This window comes from Scyliorhinus torazame, chromosome 1 (genome assembly GCF_047496885.1).
Source record: "Scyliorhinus torazame isolate Kashiwa2021f chromosome 1, sScyTor2.1, whole genome shotgun sequence".
Lineage (NCBI taxonomy): Eukaryota > Metazoa > Chordata > Chondrichthyes > Carcharhiniformes > Scyliorhinidae > Scyliorhinus > Scyliorhinus torazame.
In genome coordinates this window covers 76,277,393-76,297,495 of record NC_092707.1, presented here as the reverse complement: position 1 = coordinate 76,297,495, position 20,103 = coordinate 76,277,393, and the positions used below count along the sequence as shown (strand labels likewise).

The window sequence follows — 20,103 nt, the reverse complement described above, 5'->3', positions numbered from 1 at the left end:
CGACACCCTGCCCTCACCAACCCCTGTTTTCAACACCACTTTGTCCTGCAACCCCGAGGGCGGCAGGTCAGGAAAGGATGGCACCTGTTTCCTCACATAGCTTTGCACCTGCAAGTACCAGAACCCGTTCCCACTGGGCAGCTTATACTCCTCTACCAGAAAGCTTCACCCCACGAATAAGTCCCCAAACAGCTCAATCCCCGCCCACCTCCACCCCTCGAACCCCGCGTCCAGCCCCCCGGTACAAACCTGCGATTTCCACAGATCGGAGCCCAAACCGAGGCCCTCTCCAGCCTCCGGTGTTGCCGTCACCGTCCCCACACCTTCAGGGCCGCCACCACCATTACCGGACTTGTGGAGTAGCTGGCCCCCTCCAAAGCAGCAAACTCAGAGTACACCGCGCTACGGATCAACGGCCTCCGATGCTACGCCCCCGACCGGCCGAGTTCCCGGCGGCGTGGGACACGTTGGTCTCATCCGTCGGGAACTCAGCGTGGCGGCTGTGGACTAAGTCCAGCGCCACCCCAGTCGGGGGGGGGGGGGATCCACGAGTGGGGGGGGGGGAGACGGACACATTATTTGTGGCTGGGGCACTGTGGTGGGGGAGTCCGGGGCGCGTGATCCGGCAGAAGGGGGGACTAATTTACGGGCTGGGTCCGCAAGCGGCCTCCGCCATGAAGTACACCAGTAATTTGGCACAATTACAATGGCAACCGAGTGCAATCCCGCTCACTTCCTCGAAGGATGAAAACATTATATGGTAATGTTATTGTCAGCCAGGTTGATCATTCTTATGCTTATGGATTTAGTAAAAATATAAAGATGACAGCGGTTGATCAACAAACGTATATTCATTACTATTAACCACCACTACAGCAACTTGCACTTGTATAGCATGTTCAAAAGTAGAAAGACATGAAAAAGTTCTACACAGTTCCAAGGAGAAGTGGATGTTGAGCCAAGGAAAGAATAATTAGCAGGGTGACCAAAAACTTGGGAGGTTGGTTTTAAGAGTGGGGTTTAAAAGCAAGACATTGAGATAGAGAGCATCAGGAATGGAATTCCGCAGGACTGAAGGACATGTGTGTTTATTGGTGGTTTCATACGGTGTTTGCGAAGGAAGAAATAAATGATGCATCGTGGCATTATGGCCTATATATTTTGGCATATTTAGGAATCAGAGTATTTGTGATAGCCTATGCAAACATCAATAATGTGATCATTTATGTGCAGATGTACATTCTTCATTTGCAGATGCCATGTTTACTATACAGAGCCCTCTATTTTAGTCAAATCCCAAACATTATTGGAGAATATACAGATGAAATTCTCTGCTACCCAAGATGTTGGATGTATGGTACAGTAAAATTGATTTGAGGTAAGTCACAAAAATGTAAAAAGTGGAATACTACTCAAAGCCAAAAATATATACGAGTACTATTGTAATATAGATATACTTTAAACTGAACAAAAATAGGATAGGACGCATTTCCACATCATTCAGGCCAAAGGCTATTTACCTTCTACAGAAGTATGACCATTCGTCATCTGGGCTGACTGGTGATTAACAACAGAGGTTATTCCTGATGAACCCTCATCCACAAAGTCATTCTCTTCGTCAGACTCCACTAAGGTAAAAACAGTAGAACCCGTTTGCCTACAAATGAAGAAAAGATGTGAGCAAAACAAGTTATTTGCAAGAGAAAGCTGTGCTAGAGTTAAGCAAATAAGTGTGACAATCTTGTACACAACAATATCCGTAAAAAATTATAATCTGCAATCTTCTCTTTCCAGGATGTAGTTTAGGGAAAACACCATATCAGCAATATTATGTTATTAGTTTAATCACCACAGCTAGATATTTTTAACCACCAATGTTCAACACCATCTATTCAATAATGGCTTAAACACTCCACAATCACAAATACTCTTTTTGAATTGAATGGTTCCACAACTTTAATACCAGAGAGAAAGTTATTAATAGCTGATGCCTGTCCTTTACGTTGATGTGGTTTGGTTGGAATAAACTCATATCTGCTGGCATTTTTGTGTATTTCATTCAGCATTTCTTCTCTAAAATACCTACCCCAGATCAAACCCCCCCCCCTGCCCCCACCCCCCCCTTCCAACCCCCACCCAAGAGTTCAATCCTGACTTGGTCAGTTTGCAGGGTCATTTTAACATTTACAAAAAACAAAAATACTTACCAAAAATGCCTTCCTGAAAAGAAAAGAGAAAGCAAAATGTCAATACTTCACAGTGCAGTTCAAAAGCATGTCAGATAAATCTAGCAGCCAGTTAATGGTTAAATTAACATTTTCTTCAAAAGAAAACTACATTTCTTACAGGCTTGATTTACATCTCTCATCAAGCAAAATGAAGAAATGCAATAACCTGGTGAGATTGACTGCTCCCATTCCCTACAACCCAAATGCTTATTCTCACACAGGTGCCAAGAACGGACAAAATTTGACTTGTGTAAACATTACAGGAACTGTCATCCACATAAGGGGCACAAAGCCCCAGTAATCCCCCAGTATTATCGTACTCCCAGTTTTTTGTTCTGCACATTGATGTGTTAAATCGAAAGAAAACAAAACCAGTATGCTTTGATACAGAAACAAAAAATGTTAGAACTTATGAAAAACTTCAAATTACTCCCACTATCTGTACTTCACTTCACACAAAAGGCACCCACCAATGGCAGCGAGTACAGGCCTGTTATCAGGCAAGCTGCAGTAAATGGAAGCTTGTCTCCCACATTGCCAGACTGTACAAGCAGTAACCAAAAGACAACAAAACAAGTTGCAGACCATATTATTAAAACAGAAGCAAGTTACTGATTTACAGTTTGAGCCTAACAGGCATATAGTATGAAATAGATCAGTGTTATCGGAGGCTTTAAACCCAGGGGAAAGTACAATGGTCAGTTAAAAGCTAATGTCCTGAAATATATTTAAAACTTGAACAGGAAGAACATAGAACTGAGGCGGATGACATTTATAAATCATAATGCTGAATATCTAAATTCAACCGGACGTGGTTCGCAAACCATTATGCTTTACTGAAATTCTACTGGAATATTTATTCCTGTGCAATACTGCTAAAAATTGCTGTTGAACACAAAAGCTGCACTCCATATACTTACTGGTGATAAGTTTGTCCCAATGCCTGTGCAGAATAACTCCAAGAATTACTGCAGCACTTAGAAGTAAAAAGACAGCAATTCCTCCGACTAATCCAGAAATAATTTTAGCTGTTTGTGCAGGGGAAAAACACACAAAAAGAATCAATGACTGGTGCCAATGGTCATAAAATGACTTTTTAAAAAAACATTGTGTAAGTTTCTGTAAAACAATTCTATTCCTGGAGTAATGTAACAAAAGCAGGAACCAAAATTGTTAATTTTCAGATCAACAATTACAGTAAGTAACTCACTGTTAAAGGAGACCCATATTTCTACTTCTTTAACCCCCAGAGGATTCTCACTCTTACAAATGTATCCTCCTTCATCCTTCTCTTTTGAGGACATCAATATCGTCAAGCTTGAGACAACACCTTCTTGTGAGATTACATATCTGACGTTGGACAAAATTTCAGTCCCATTGATCCTCCACCAGGTTAATTTAGGAGGTGGATTTCCTTCTTTACTGTGACAGGTCAAAGTTGTATTCTTCCCGACGTATCCAGTTACGAGAGGTTGTGACTCAGGAAGAGGAGCCTCTGAAATGAAACAAGAGTTATGTTCCATGCAACACCCAATACTTTTGATCTGTTTCTCACCACAATTAGCCTGTCTGCATTAAAGCTTAAGATACAGATTAGGTAAGATGCAGTAGTTTGATATCTGGGCATAGTTTTGGTACTTTACATTATTCTTAATGGCTAATTGGCTTTCTTTATTACACTCAATTTACTGCGACACGGGACATTACACATCCAATTAAAATACCAGTCACATTATGTTAGAATTGGTGAATAACTCCTCATAGCTTTTTTAATAACTCCTTTCAATCAGAACTGCTTCAACACCCAATTTAAAAAATGTACATCTGGACAGTGACATTTTGGTGGGGCAGGCAATAAACAAAGAAATAACTGATGCATGTAGAAATAGTACAACAGTTATCATGGGGGATTTTAATCTCCATGTCGATTGGTTTAACCACGTCGGTCAAGGCAGCCTTGAGGAGGAGTTTATAGAATGTATCCGCGATAGTTTCAGAGGACAGTATGTAATGGAACCTACGAGGGAACAAGCGGTCCTAGATCTGGTCCTGTGTAATGAGACAGGATTGATTCAGGATCTCATAGTTAGGGATCCTCTCGGAAGGAGCGATCACAATATGGTGGAATTTAAAATACAGATGGAGGGCGAGAAGGTAAAATCAAACACTAGTGTTTTGTGCTTAAACAAAGGAGATTACAATGGAATGAGAGAAGAACTAGCTACGGTAGACTGGGAGCAAAGACTTTATGGTGAAACAGTTGAGTAACAGTGGAGAACCTTCCAAGCGATTTTCCACAGTGCTCAGCAAAGGTTAATACCAACAAAAAGGAAGGACGGTAGAAGGAGGGAAAATCGACCGTGGATATCTAAGGAAATAAGGGAGAGTATCAAATTGAAGGAAAAAGCATACAAAGTAGAAAAGATCAGTGGGAGACTAGAGGACTGGGAGATCTTTAGGGGACAACAGAAAGCTACTAAAAAAGCTATAAAGAAGAGTAAGATAGATTGTGAGAGTAAACTTGCTCAGAACATAAAAAGATAGTAAAAGTTTCTACAAATATATAACAAAAAAGAGTGACTAAGGTAAATATTGGTCCTTTAGAGGATGAGAAGAGTGATTTAATAATGGGAGATGAGGAAATAGCTGAGGAACTGAACAGGTGTTTTGGGTTGGTCTTCACAGTGGAAGATACAAATAACATGCCAGTGACTGATGGAAATGAGGCTATGACAAGTGAGGACCTCGAGAGGATTGTTATCATGAAGGGGGTAGTGATGGGCAAGCTAATGGGGTTAAAGGGAGACAGGTCTCCTGGACCTGATGGAATGCATCCCAGAGTGCTAAAAGAGATGGCTAGGGAAATTGCAAATGCACTAGTGATAATTTACCAAAATTCACTAGACTCTGGGGTGGTCCCGGCAGATTGGAAATTAGCAAACATGGCACCACTGTTTAAAAAAGGAGGTAGGTAGAAAGCGGGCAATTATAGGCCAGTGAGCCTAACTTCGGTAGTAGGGAAGATGCTGGAAGCTATCATCAAGGAAGAAATAGCGAGGCAGCTGGATGGAAATTGTCCCATTGGGCAGACGCAGCATGGGTTCATAAAGGGCAGGTCGTGCCTAACTATTTTAGTGGAATTTTTTGAGGATATTACCAGTGCGGTAGATAATGGGGAGCCAATGGATGTGGTATATCTGGATTTCCAGAAAGCCTTTGACAAGATAAGGTGCCACACAAAAGGTTGCTGCATAAGATAAAGATGCATGGTATTAAGGGGAAAGTAGTAGCATGGATAGAGGATTGGTTACTTAATAGGAAGCAAAGAGTGGTGGTTAATGGGTGTTTCTCTGGTTGGCAATCAGTAGCTAGTGGTGTCCCTCAGGGATCAGTGTTGGGCCCACAATTGTTCACAATTTACATAGATGATTTGGAGTTGGGGACCAAGGGCAATGTGTCCAAGTTTGCAGACGACACTAAGATGAGTGGTAAAGCAAAAAGTGCAGAGGATACTGGAAGTCTGCAGAGGGATTTGGATAGGCTAAGTGAATGGGCTAGGGTCTGGCAGATGGAATACAATGTTGGCAAATGTGAGGTTATCCATCTTAGTAGGAATAACAGCAAAAGGGATTATTATTTAAATGATAAAATATTAAAACTTGCTGCTGTGCAGAGAGACCTGGGTGTGCTAATGCACGAGTCACAAAAAGTTGGTTTACAGGTGATTAAGAAGGCAAATGGAATTTTGTCCTTCATTGCTAGAGGGATGGAGTTTAAGACTAGCGAGGTAATTCTGCAATTGTATAAGGTGTTAGTGAGGCCACACCTGGGGTATTGTGTTCAGTTTTGGTCTCCTTACTTGAGAAAGGATGTACTGGCACTGGAGGGTGTGCAGAGGAGATTCACTAGGTTAATCCCAGAGCTGGAGGGGTTGGATTACGAGGAGAGGTTGAGTAGACTGGGACTGTACTCGTTGGAATTTAGAAGGATGAGGGGGGATCTTTTAGAAACATATAAAATTATGAAGGGAATAGATAGGATAGATGTGGGCAGGTTGCTTCCATTTGTGGGTGAAAGCAGAACTAGGGGGCATAGCCTCAAAATAAGGGGAAGTAGGTTCAGGACTGAGTTTAGGAGGAACGTCTTCACCCAAAGGGTTGTGAATTTATGGAATTCCTTGCCCAAGTGAAGCAGTAGAGGCTCCTTCATTAAATGTTTTTAAGATAAAGATAGATCGTTTTTTGAAGAATAAAGGGATTAAGGGTTATGGTGTTCAGGCTGGAAAGTGGAGCTGAGTCCACAAAAGATCAGCCATGATCTCATTGAATGGTGGAGCGGGCCCGAGGGGCCAGATGGCCTACTCCTGCTCCTAGTTCTTGTGACCGGCCTGGAGGTCCTTAGTTCTGTATTTTACTCTTCCCATTCCATGTGAAGGACATTATCAGCTACATATTGTTTTATCAGGGTCCAAAACTATTTAAAGAATTTACTTTTGCCATGAACCATTACAAAATACATGAACCTTTTTTCCCCAAAAAAGCTAAACCACTGTACTAGCTTCACATTACATTTTTCTGCTTCTAATGGCACAATGAACAATATTTTACTTACTCAGCGTCAATGTGCATGATTGTTCCATCCTTTGTTCATATGCAATGTGATGACCCACACATTTAACCATTTGACCATCATGTACTGCTGACCCTTTAACTTGTAGTACATTTGTATCATTTGACCCTGGTTGCCCATCTGGGTGATCAATGGGTCCTAGTTCCTGATTCTCACTTGACCAAATAAACATGGGATAGGGATATCCTCGAGTCCAAGAACAAAACAGCTGCACATTATCATTAAGAAATTCTGCATGGCACACTGGAGGACCCTTTGGTGGATCTGAAAAAAGAACATTAAATGTCAAAGCATATTAACTCATGCTTCACAGTACTTGGACTGGTGTATATGTAATTTGTTGAATAAAAATACTCCACATATGCTTGCCAGAGCAGCATCTACCCAGTCTAGAACATTTTAGCTCTGTGGTCTGAACAATGACTTCAATACCTGCAGACCCTAGTTGCTTCCCGATTTTCTTTCTAGCTCTTTCCAATAGATGCATTTCACATTCTGATTCCGATTAATTTCTGGGCGGCACGGTAGCACAGTGGTTAGCACAGTTGCTTCAGAGCTCCAGGGTCCCAGGTTCGATTCCCGGCTTGGGTCACTGTCTGTGCAGAGTTTGCACATTCTCCCCGTGTCAGCGTGGGTTTCCTCCGGGTGCTCCGGTTTCCTCCCATGTTGCTAACTTTTGGTTGGTTCAATTGGCTGTTTTATAACCTTTGCTCTCGAGTCGCCAGATATCTTCATGATACCGCCACGAGGTTCAAATTCAAGTAATGATCAATAACTCAATACACCAATTAGTAAGATTCAAATCAAAGCACATTTATTTACACACAGTCAAATCTACTCATGCATAAACGCTACTGTCTAAGCTACTTCTATAACTAACAGGCCTATCCTTAGCTTCAGGCTGGCCCACCAGGTCAGGGGAACAAATGGCCTTTCGGTCGGGTTCTGAGTCTGCGGGATTCAAGAGCTGGTATGGACTGGTATCTAGGAGCGCCCATCTCGTAGCGAGCGTTGACTTGAGACTTACGGTCTTTTGGCGGCAGCTGAACAGGTCACTGTCAAGGGTTGGTTTGCGTTGCTGAGTGACCCTGTCAAGAAGAACGATTTGAACTTGGGGGCTTTACTTTATAGTCCCCAGGAGCTTCCTGCCCTTCGGGGCGGACCCTGTACCTGGTTTCAAGTGATTGGACTTTGTTCCAATCGCTTGGTTCGATTTCTCCAATGCTGGAGCGGTTCCCTGATCGATGGGCGGTCTTTAGGTGTCCGCTAACCTCTTTTGTGTTGGCTCCTGCTGGCATCGAGGAGTCTGGCTTGGCCTTGTTTATCTCAAATGTTTTGATTGTTCCCGGGGATCGCTCATTAGTATGTAGATGGTTGCTGGTATCAATGCTGTCTGGGCTTTTGCAGAGTTTAATACACAGTAAACTTGCACCTGGTAGTTTCTGCCTGCGTTGGCTGAATTTCCCTTCAGCCTTTGCTGTTCTCCATTTTACATTGGGAATTGGCCAACCCAGGTGGCTACACTCCCTCCTTGTGATCCTAACGCGAAGCATGAAGGATCACATAACTGCGATGTTCTTCATTCCCTGACCCGGCGAGCACTCTTCCATGGCCTCTACACTGACCATAACTATGCAAGAACATTTTTAACTGACAATTCGAAGTGGTGCTATGTCAAAACAGGGACATGCATTCCAAAATAAGAAAAACTGCACCTCTAACTGTCCTTAATAAACTACACTCACTCAAACATTCAATCATAATAACTTCCTAAACAATACACACAAAATCATAGCAGCATTATACACATTTTTCCTGGCTTGGCAGTCAAGCTCAGGATTGTACAATCGCTCATGAAACATTTCTTTATTCACAAAAAACACAAACGAATGTTCTTTATTATAGATCGCGCGGGTCGGGGGTCTGGTTGTATCTGAAAATAGGGGATCTTATCCTATATACCGAGGTGCGAGTGTGGTAGGCTCTCCTTCTCAATTTCCTCAGGCGAATAGTCTGCACGATGCAGCAGAGTATCGCCAATACTAATAGGGATTCTATCAAGTAGGATAGGGAGTACCAGGTTATAAACCTGTCACACCAAGATGGTGTGGTGTCGCTTGTGACTGGGGTCTGGGTACTATGGGGAAGTGAATCATTAACGGCTGGGGGGGGGGGGGGGGGGGGGGGGGGGGGTGGTGGTTGAGGTCAGGGGGTTCGACTTCGCGCGCAACCAAATGTCCATTATGGTGATGAGCAACACGGAGGATGTCCTCATGGTTCTTCTTCTCTCTTTTCTCTTCTCTTCTCTGGTCCTGGAGCTTCTGGAGTTCTGTGGGATCAAGCATAGTGTCTGTTACTATTTTGGGTTAATATCTCGTATGATAGCCTGTCTGTCCTTCAGTGCCAATTACTCCCTTTATAATTGGTCACCATGTGTGATTCCCTCCTTTTAAACATTTTTTTAAAAATCGAATTTCAGGACAAGACACACTTACAAATACTGACCCAGTGCGAGCCGTCTCGCAGACTGTGCGGTTTATCATCCAAATGTTTGAGGATGTAAATAGCAGAGGGTTGGCAACCTAAGGGTTACCTGAAAACAAACCAAAACTTTTTGAACGCAATTGCCGAAATGAGGTGCGTGTGGGCCGCGACGGGTAAAATTTGGATGGAATCCCCGGGTAGGACGGCGACCAATGCCGTGTGTGCCCTACCCGAGTGTAGCTGACGAGAGGGGGGTTCCCAGGCCGGGCTCGTCCCAATGCCGTTTCTCCACTGCCTGAGCAACCGACAAGAACGGGCAAGAAATGTAGTCATCGTGGGGGGGTTGCTGTATTGGTTATTCCTTCGAACCACAAGGGCAGTTACGAACGGGGGTCTGTGTATCTGTCGACAGACGGGTTCCTCGGAACTGGCGTCTGGGACATTAACAAGAATCTGCGGATAAATTAGTTCCTCTAACCTAGCGTCCGGGACAAACTAGTTTCTCTGACTGCCAGTGGGCGGCAGAAGGGTGGTGGCGTGGGGCCGTGGAAAAAAAATTCCGATCTTACAAGCAGCATATAAACAATACCATTACAAAAAATATAAAACATGCTGCAGGTTCCATCAGAAAGGACACCGTTTTCTCCCAAGCGGTTCCTTTGTAAAATATCATCTGGACACCTCAGTTATCAGTTGCGAACAGGGTCGCAAAGGGGTTCTCGTTTTGGGAGTCAGACTCAAAGTCGTCATCTTCTCCCGGATGCCAAACTCTCGAGTGTATCAGGGCTGATAGGGCTGCATGGTGTGATTTGGGATCGCTCTCGTCATTCCGGACGAGTCTGTATGAATTATCTCGGTGCCAAAAGGTGGTGTCTAGTTCTGTGGGGACGGAATCGGGGTCGTCATTGTAGGTCGGTGGTCGGTGTTGGGGTTTGTTTAGGAAAGTGATCATGAAGGGATCACTCGAATCGTGGTCAGATTCGCTGGGTGTGGGTCCTGTTGCATGGGGATAGTAGGGAGGCGTGCTGTGGCTGTTGTCCGAGTCACAGTCGCTGTCTCTGCTGCTGTTGTCTGTGGGCGTTCCAGGGCAGAGTCTATAGTTCGGGGGTGGAGTCGAGGTTGAGTCTGTGGCTGGGCGTGTTGGGGGAGGGCGGGGTTACGCTGGCTGTGGGCGGGGCGTGGTCTGCTGCGTCGAGCATGACGTGGTGTGCGTGGTTAGACTGTGTTCCATATGCCTTCAGCTGGTTGATATGGAACCACGCAGTCTTTCCATTGGGGTACTTTATTTTGTCCACAATGGAGTACGGACCCGAATACTTAGGTGACAGGAATGTGCTGGGGTTGTATACGGAGAGCATGACTTGCTGTCCTACACTGAACTCAGTCGCATGCACTGTCTTATTGAAACAGGCCTTGCTCGGTTTCTTTCTTGTGCCCAATTTCACTGCGGCTGCTAGCTGAGTCGTCTTTACATTCTGTACCAGTTGTTCCACAGCTTTCTCGTGTGTGAGGGCCGTCACTTCGGGGCTGGTCAAATCTAATCCAAATAAAAATTCTGTGCCTTTCATGGGGTGTCCGGTCATGAGGGTGTGTGGGGTGTAACCTGTAGAAGTTGAAACTGTATTTCGCAAAAACATCACGCAAAAGGGAGGACTGAGTCCCAAGTGGTGTTGTTTTGCTGGACCATTTTTCTGAGGGTTGATTTTCGGGTCCGATTCATGCGCTCCACGATACCACTTGACTGGGGGTGGTATGCGATGTGGAATTTTTGGGTAATGCCAAATATCGTGAGGACGTTCTTCATGACACGTCCCGTAAAATGGGAACCTTGGTCAGATTCAATGCTGCGGGGGAGTCCCCATCTTGTAAAGATGTGGTGGGTTAAAATCTTGGCTGTGGTCTTTGCCGTGTTCGTTCTGGATAGGAATGATTCCCCCCATTTTGTAAACGTGTCTATAACCACGGGTACATATTTATAACCATTCCTGCAAGGGGGCAATGGTCCAATATAATAAATCTGGAGGTTAGTCCAGGGGCCATTAACGGGTCGGGTCTAACTAAGCTGAGCCTTTTTGGCATATCTGTCCGGGTTGTTCTGGGCACAGATAAGGCAATTCTCAATGTAGTGCGTTACATCGTCTTTTAAACTCGGCCTCCAACAGAGCTGCCTGAGGTGGGCTGTCGTGGGATCGAATCCCTGATTATCATAGAATTTACAGTGCAGAAGGAGGCCATTCGGCCCATCGAGTCTGCACCGGCTCTTGGAAAGAGCACCCTACCCAAGGTCAACATCTCCACCCTATCCCCATAACCCAGCAACCCCACCCAACACTAAGGGCAATTTATCATGGCCAATCCACCTAACCTGCACATCATTGGACTGTGGGTGGAAACCGGAGCACCCGGAGGAAACCCACGCACACACAGGGAGGATGTGCAGACTCCGCACAGCCAGTGACTCAAGCCGGAATCGAACCTGGGACCCTGGAGCTGTGAAGAAATTGTGCTATCCACAATGCTACCGTGCTGCCCTGATGTCCATGACCGTCATGGAACAAACAAATGAGCTGATTCCTGTCCTGTTCAGGAACCACATAAAGGGTGTCTTTTAACACCACACCATCATGTGCGGTCAGAGCATTTTTAAACCTATCGTATGGGGCTGGAAAGCTTTCTTTCAAAATCTCCCTGAGATTGCTATCCTGCTTCTGAGCCTGCACTAAATCCTCGATGTTAGTCTGCATTCACTGGTGCGCTTTCGGGGTGTGTCCAAAAATATCCATGCGTGGAACCTGCTTTAGCCAGTGCGTCGGCTTTTACATTTCCGGGGGGGGGGGGAACGATGGTGACTACGAACTTTAACTATTCCAAAAGTCCTATTCTGTGCTCGCTCTAAAATGTGACGGAGCAATCCTCTTGCTTTCCGCAGGGGTAGGAATTCCGTAAGGCTGTTTCAGACATAGAGGCTGTCCGAACATATGTCTGCTGGGCTGGGGAAGGAATCTGGGTGTTCCACTATGTATGCGATGGCCGCATGTTCTGCCGCCTGCGCCCCCAAGTGTCCTGGAAGTTTTATTGCTATTTCTTCTAGGGCGCGCCCTCGACGTAAATGCCGCATCCTGTTATATGCTTCCCTTCTAATATTGTGGAAGATCCATCCATATATATCCTAATGGGTTTGCACGTGTCTGTGTGCTTGGGGTTCTGGGTTGAACTACCTATCTTTCTGGGGGGTGTATTACCAATAAAGGGGCCTGTGTTGTGGTATAGAGAGATAATTTCACATTCATGGGGGGGTTCAGGGGTATTGTAGGTTATCGGCTATAAAAGTGTGGGTCTTTGTCCTTTTAACAGTGATGTCCCGTCCCTGCAAAAGAAGGGTCCATCTAGCTGCTCTTATTTGACTGACGGTACCGTCCTTAAATCGTCCGTCCAGTAAAAGTTGGGTGGGGGTGTGTTCCGTCAGGATTGTGATGGGGTTTAGTGCTTGCTACCTCTATAGCGTAAGGGGAAAGCGGGTCTGGTACTTGTAGTGCGGGGGCTGCTAGGAGTGCTCTTTTCAACGAGTCCACAGCACCCGTATGCTGTGGAAGCCATTCCCAGGGGGCTCCTTTCTTTAGGAGGTCTGAGAGGGGTGCTGCCTTGCTGGCAAAACCGTCAATGTGGTTTTGGCAGTAGCTAAGCAGTCCTAAAAACGACTGGAGGGCTGAAACGTTCTGTGGAAGGGGCAATTTAGCAATCGAGTCAATCCTTTTGTGCTCGATCTCACGTTTACCATGAGTGATAATTGTTCCCAAATATATCACCTTGTTTTCAAAATCCGGGCCTTTTTGGGGTTAACTTTACATCCAATTGCTTGTAGGAGTTCCAGGAGTTCGGACAGAAACTCGATGTGCTCTTCTTTGGTGTCTGTCTGCAGTAGTAGGTCGTCTACATACTGGACCAGACACTCGGGGCGAGAAAATTTGGCTAAACCATTTGCCAGCTGTCGGTGAAAAATGGACGGGGAGTTGTGGAATCCTTGTGGAAGGCATGTCCACGTGTACTGTTGGCTTTTAAAGGTGAACGCAAATTTGTACTGGCCGCCTTTGCCAATGGAATGGACCAGAATCCATTACTGATATCCAAAGCCGTAAAGTATCGGGAATTGAGTCCCTGCTTGAGCACGGTCTCGGGACTTGTGGCTACTGTGCGGGCTGCTGTGGGGGTGATTTTGTTGAGTTCCCGGTAATCGATGGTCAGTCGCCATGATCCATCAGACTTTCGTACTGGCCAAATCGGGGCATTATTCGTGGAGGTTACTGATCGGAGTACGCCCTGCTCTAATAAGCTGTCGATAACTTTTGCGATTTCTCCCTCTGCTTCTTGGGAAAATCCATATTGCTTTTGAGGTCTAGGGTCAGGTCCTGTGATTTGTACTGAACCAGTCATCCGGCCACAGTCGCGATCGTGGGTAGCGAATGCTGTCCTGTGCTTCTGTAAAACTGCCCTAACCTGCTTGTCCGTGCTAATCGTAGTCGGGTTAAACCAAAATTCGCCTACTGCGCTAATTTTGTTTGCATATTCTCCTATGGTGAGCATTGCAGGGGCTCTTGCGGATTTTGCCATTCTCCAGACACATTGGTTGACTGGATCAAAGGATAGGTTGTGGGAATTCATAAAATCTATGCCTAAAACGTGTTCTGCCGTGGGGGGTAGATCGACTAAAACTATGGGGCGCTTGGTGGTGATGTTGCCGATTTGAATGGGTACAGGGGCTGTGATGTGTCCCTGCTGTGAGTAGCCTGTAAAGCCGCTGAGGGTGATGGTGGCTATAGTGGGCCACGTGTCCATTTGAAACATGGTGGAGGAATTTATTGTGGTGCGGGACCCTCCTGGTGTCCCAGAGAAACTCGATGGACTGTCCCCGTATTTTTGCTGCAACTACTGGTCGGCCGGACCTATCCCAAAGGGTGTCGCGGACCCAACTGGGGGAGCCCGAACACCGTCAGTCCGTTCCGTTCAGGTCTGTCTGATCTGAACGGGTGCTCACACTATGTATGGGCTCTGTCTTATTCTTATTCAGGGTGCCTGCCTGCTGTGCTCTCTGTGGCTTTCGTGGGGCATTGCATTCTCTTGCAAAGTGTCCCAACTGTCCACAGTTGTAACACTCCTGTGATTTTTGTGGGGGCTGTTCTTGCCTTCATTTACCCATGCGGGGTTCTGGTGTGCCTTAACTGCGTGTATGTCTGCTTCTGCCTGCTGTTCTTCGGGATTTTTAACTGCGGGTTTGTTTTGTACAGACTGCTCCCAGGCGCAGGACAATCTTTTTATGACCCATTTCTCATTATAAGCCTCCTCTGAGGGATCATAGTTGGCGCAAGCTTTTTGTCCTGATTCTGTGGCATGGGAGAAAAGGGTGCAGGTCCATTTGGCCATGTTGTCTGGGGACAAATGGGCACGGTCTAAGGACCCACAGGCGTCCAGCAAACGCTGTGGGGTGCTCGGTTTTCTTTTGCCTGCACTTATTGAGGCCATCTACGGGGTCACCCGTTATACCCGATCGTGTCTAGGATCGCGGCATGCATTTCTGCATGGGTGCCTCCTCCTACATTCTGTGGGTCGGGAAGGGCTGCTATGACCGAAGGGTCTAAACTCAAAACTGTGAGCTATACGTGCTCTCGCTCATCCAGGCCGTACATGGTCGCCTGCTGCTTTACTCTGGCAAAGAAGTGGTGGGGGTCTGAGGTGGGGAGGAACGGTGTGATTTTCTCGCACGCATCCCGTAATTGGGTCACTGTTAAGGGGGTGGTGTACAGAAATTCCGTATCATCCGATGTGGCTGTGCGGTGGGTGGTGACTGGGTTCATTGGAGCCTGAACTATCCGCTCTGTGGGGGGTTGGGGCACTTTTCTCTTCTGGGGCTTTCCCTGCGCACATGTTCCCTGAACATATCTCTGCGCTGTCTCATTTAATTCTTCTCAATCAGGGCCGTCTTCCTCGTCTAACTGGGATCCAAAGGTTTCCTGGAATCCTTTTTGAACTGAAAGCAGAGATTGCAGCTCTGCAATCTGCTTCCGGCGCTTTGCGTGGTCTAGTGAGCTTTGTCTTTGCTCCGTGGTGGCAGCATGGAGTGCTCTTAACGCTGCCTTCAGGTCACTACACTGCCTCTGCAATTCCTCTACCTGCTTCTCGGTTTCCTCTTGTACCAGGACTGCACGCTGCGTGTCCTGATAGGCCTTTTCATACTGGGATTGGAAGCTGCTTAAGTGCGCCAGACAAGACTGGTGTGCCGTCTTGGCATCATCCACCTCTCCGTCTTATGCTGCCAACTTCCTCCTCAACTCTACATTCTCCCTTTCTACCTCACTAACATCGACCTTACTCATTAGATGTATGCCTTTTATCTCTTTCCGGAGCATCCTAACAACCTCCTCTGTGCCTCGCAATTATGCCAAGCAGGACACGATTACCATCGGCCTGCGAGCTTTTCCCAAGCTCTTCTTGTAAATCTCGCTCAGGTTCTCCTACCAAGTACATCCTATACTCCGGGACCTGTTTCCTCATGGTCACAGAGTTCGCTCCAAAGGGGCCATCCTTTCCCTTTGAGGTACTTCCTGATTTCCTCTTCCCAAAAGGGACAATGTCCTACTCTACTGCTGCTGGTCGTTGCGACCACGAATTCTTCGGGGTTCATGAGGCGTTGCATTGCCATCTTTCTTATCTGAATGCTTCTTTTAAAATTTGGAACAAGGGGTATTAAGGCGGTGCTGTAATTACGGGTACGGGTTTCGCTATTTTCCAGAATACAAACTCCCGACTGTTTTGTCGCAACAAGAAATCTATCAGTATTACCTTATCGCCCTGTTAGTTACGCATGCATTTACACACTTCCGAATTATGAGGATTGATCAGAACTTCTTGAACACTTGTGGTTTTATGTTCCCAATTGGATCTGTAATTCAAATTTTTGGGCTCTACAGGAGTGGTGAAGCCACTTCTAGATCGGGTCCCGTCAGATGTCGCCAGTAATATGTTGCTAACTTTTGGATGGTTCAGATGGCTCTGTTTTATAACCTTTGCTCTCAAGTCGCCAGGTATCTTTATGATACCGCCACGAGGTTCAAGTTCAAGTAATGATCAATAACTCAATACACCAATTAGTAAGATTCAAAGCAAAGCACATTTATTTACACACAGTCAAATCTACTCATGCATAAACGCTACTGTCTAAGCTACTTCTACAACTAACAGGCCTATACTTAGCTTCGGGCTGGCCCACCAGGTCAGGGGAACAAATGGCCTTTCGTTCGGGTTCTGAGTCTGCGGAATTCAAGAGCTGGTATGGACTGGTATCTTGGAGCGCCCATCTCGTAGCGAGCGTTGACTTGAGACTTACGGTCTTTTGGCAGCAGCTGAACAGGTCACTGTCAAGGGTTGGTTCGCGTTGCTGAGTGACCCTGTCAAGAAGTACATTTTGAACTTGGGGGCTTTACTTTATAGTCCCCAGGGGCTTCCCGCCCTTCGGGGCGAAACCCGTACCTGGTTTCAAGTGATTGGACTTCGTTCCAATTGCTTGGTTCGATTTCTCCAGTACTGGAGCGGTTCCCTGATCGATGGGTGGTCTTTAGGTGTCCGTTAGGGTTCATTTGTGTTGGCTCCTGCTGGCATCGAGGAGTCTGGCTTGGCCTTGTTTATCTCAAATGTTTCGATTGTTCCCGGGGATCGCTCATTAGTATGTAGATGGCCGCTACATTATTGTGCAGATGGTTGCTGGTATCGATGCTGTCTGGGCTTTTGCAGAGTTTAATACATAGCAAACTTGCACCTGCTAGTTTCTGCCTGCATTGGCTGAATTTCCCTTCAGCCTTTGCTGTTCTCCATATTACATGGGGAATTGGCCAACCCAGGTGGCTACACTCCCACAGTCCAAAGATGTACAGGTTAGGTGGATTGGCCATGATCAATTGTCCCTTAGTGTTCAAAAGGTTAGGTTAGGTGGGGTTGTTGGGCAAGAGGATATGGTAGGGGCCTGACCCTAGTTTGGGTACCATTCCAAGAGCCGATGCAGACTAGATGGGCCGAATGGCCACCTTCTGCACTGTAAATTCTATGATTTCGGAACAATCTCTTTGATAGTCTGCGATTACCTGAGCTGATGATTGTACAGCATTCAAAACTTCTATAAATCAGGTTATTAAACCCATTACCTGCTGCATTGTGAAAGTAGTCAACATAGTTGAATTCTACATCTATAGCTTTAGTTTGTTCCTATTTTTGGTTCTAAGAAACCAAACTGCTTATATTTCTGTTGCTATTTACGCAGCCTATTGCAAAAACCTAAAATTGCTTCCTTCGATTTGTTAGCCAATAGCATAACAACATATCAGTGTTCAAGATATCAAATGGCTACAATGAAGTCAAAATAGCTTCTATGGGATTCTCTTGAAAAAAACCTTAGTTCTACAGGTCTCCCGCTACTCAAGGAGATAGATCACCTTGCATTCATATAGTACCTTTAATGTAGTAAAACATCCATAGGAGTTGCACAGGATAACTAGCAAAACAAATTTAATACAGAACTTTTCAGGAGCTTGTTAAAAGAGTTGAATGGCAGATGTTTAGGGAGGGAATGCCACCATTGATCAATATCCCTTGATCTACCCCCCTCTCTATCTTATTTTGCGTGCAAGGACTATTTGTTTTTCTTGCACGGTAACTTAAAGGGGCCAATTTGTACGGTTGGCCTGTCAAGGTTGCTGCACAGCCTGGGAACAGCCTAAAGCGAACATGGTCATGGTTCAACAAAAATCCCACCAAAACATTTTGAGGGGAAAGAGTGTGCCAGATTGGCAATGTACATGTGTGTAAAGGTGCTTCCATATTTCACTCAGAATCACTGCAGTGCAGAAGGAGGCCATTTAGCCCATCGAGTCTGCACCAACCCTTTGGAGAGGTACCCTAACTAGGGTCAGGCCCCCACCATATCCTCTTAACCCCAAACCCAACCCCACCTAACCTAACCTTTTGGACAGTAAAGGATAATTAATCGTGGCCAATCCACCTAACCAGCACATCTTTGGAGTGTGGGAGGAAACCGGAGCACCCGGAGGAAACCCACGCAGACACGAGGAGAAGGTGCAAGCTCCAAACAGACAGTGTGATCAAGTTCTAACTCTAGGATTCTGCCCATCACAGGAAATAGTTTCATTACATCTACCTTATTAAATTCCAGGGACTTCCCGTGGCACAAAGTAGGGGGAAGGCATGCACGAGGTGGCTCCCGCTGGAGAATTGATACTTTTCCCCCATTTCTTGGTGCCACGGGTAGTTTATTTCTTGGAAACTTATGATAGTTGCCGGGTGGAGTTCGCTTTGCTGAGATGCCCAGAAAAAACAAAGATAAGAAAGCTTTCAGCAGAAACGCGTTGATAAGAGTCTGAAGTGTCTCAGGGCTCAACGGATAATAATAATCTTTATTAGTGTCACAAGTAGGCTTACATTAACACTGCAATGAAGTTACTGTGAAAATCCCCTAGTCGCCTCACTCCGGCACCTGTTCGGGTACACAAGAGGGAGAATTCAGAATGTCCAATTCACCTAACAAGCGCATCTTTCGGGATTTGTGGGAGGAAACTGGAGCACCCGGAAGAAACCCACGCAGACATGGGGAGAACGTGCAAACTCCGCAGACAGTGACCCAAGTCGGGAAATGAAACCTGGGACGCTGGCGCTGTGAAGCAACTGTGCTAACCATTGTGCTACCCAGGATTAAGGCGCCAGAGTAGGTTTCTTTCACTCTGACCACTCCACTAATGGCCAAGGTTCTCACAAGAATCTTGCCGAAAGAGTTTGAGAAGCACCGACAAATCATGTCGGAGGATCTTAAAAGATCAAACGAAGAGGCCCTGGCCCCCACTTGAGTGGCTCTGGGAAGAACTAGTGAGACTATTGAAAGCCCATGGAGTCACGATTAGGAGCATGGAGGGGGCTACATTGGACCACAGTGATCGGATTACTGCACTGGAGTACCATGACTGAAATGAATAAATCGCAAAGAGCTAAGCTGAATGACCTTGAAAACAGGTCCAGGAGGCAGAATTTCCAGATTGTGGGGTTGCCAGAGGGAATTGTGGGCCATGCCCCCACAAAATATTTCTTGGACATGTTCCTCAAAATGGTGGTCGAGGGTGGATTTGGATCGCTGCCTGAATTAGACCGGGCCCATCATTCACTTTGACTGAAGCCTTGTACTGAAGATCCACTGTGTGCAGCGATTGTGAAATTCCACAGTTTTAAGGAAAAAGAGAGGGTTTTGCAATGAGCAAGCGAAAGCTACGATTTCAAGTGCGAAAGAAACTTCATTAGACTGTTTCAGGACATGGGTGGGGAGTTGTTGAAAAAAAAAGGTGTGTTTAATTGAGTAAAAACCACTAGTATGAGTGGAGTCGGGTTCGGGATGGTCTACACAACTTGGCGAGATGCGGACTCTTTTGCTAAAATGCAGAATTTGTACGAAGTGTAATTTGGTTCATGGCTCTGTCGACAGGCAGGTTGTATTGTTTGTAATTCCTGTTTTTATTATTCTTGGTGGGGTTGCATTCTTGTTTATTTGGATTAGATTTGAGCTTCTCTACTATGTGTATTTTTTTTCTTTACATTAATATATAGTTGTCCTTTTTTCAACTTTGTTGTTTAGGACCACATTTAGTTGCCAGTGGGGCATGCAGGTTAAATGGGGTTTCAATATTTATATTTATATCATCTATTTTTCTTTTCTCTA

General features: G+C 45.7%; 1 protein-coding gene across 1 annotated transcript in view; it reads right to left on the bottom strand.

Annotated features, from left to right (window-relative positions):
• Window positions 1-1,492: 1,492 nt before the first annotated feature.
• vsig10 (V-set and immunoglobulin domain containing 10) overlaps window positions 1,493-20,103 on the bottom strand; it is a 46,695-nt gene continuing 28,084 nt past the window's right edge. Inside the window, exons 3-7 of the mRNA XM_072496739.1 lie at window positions 6,840-7,121; window positions 3,439-3,723; window positions 3,149-3,256; window positions 2,208-2,220; window positions 1,493-1,657 (exon numbers count right to left, since the gene is read on the bottom strand). Coding sequence (XP_072352840.1) covers window positions 1,513-1,657; window positions 2,208-2,220; window positions 3,149-3,256; window positions 3,439-3,723; window positions 6,840-7,121 — 833 coding nt within the window. The 3' untranslated portion in view covers window positions 1,493-1,512. The remainder of the gene's footprint in view (window positions 1,658-2,207; window positions 2,221-3,148; window positions 3,257-3,438; window positions 3,724-6,839; window positions 7,122-20,103) is intronic.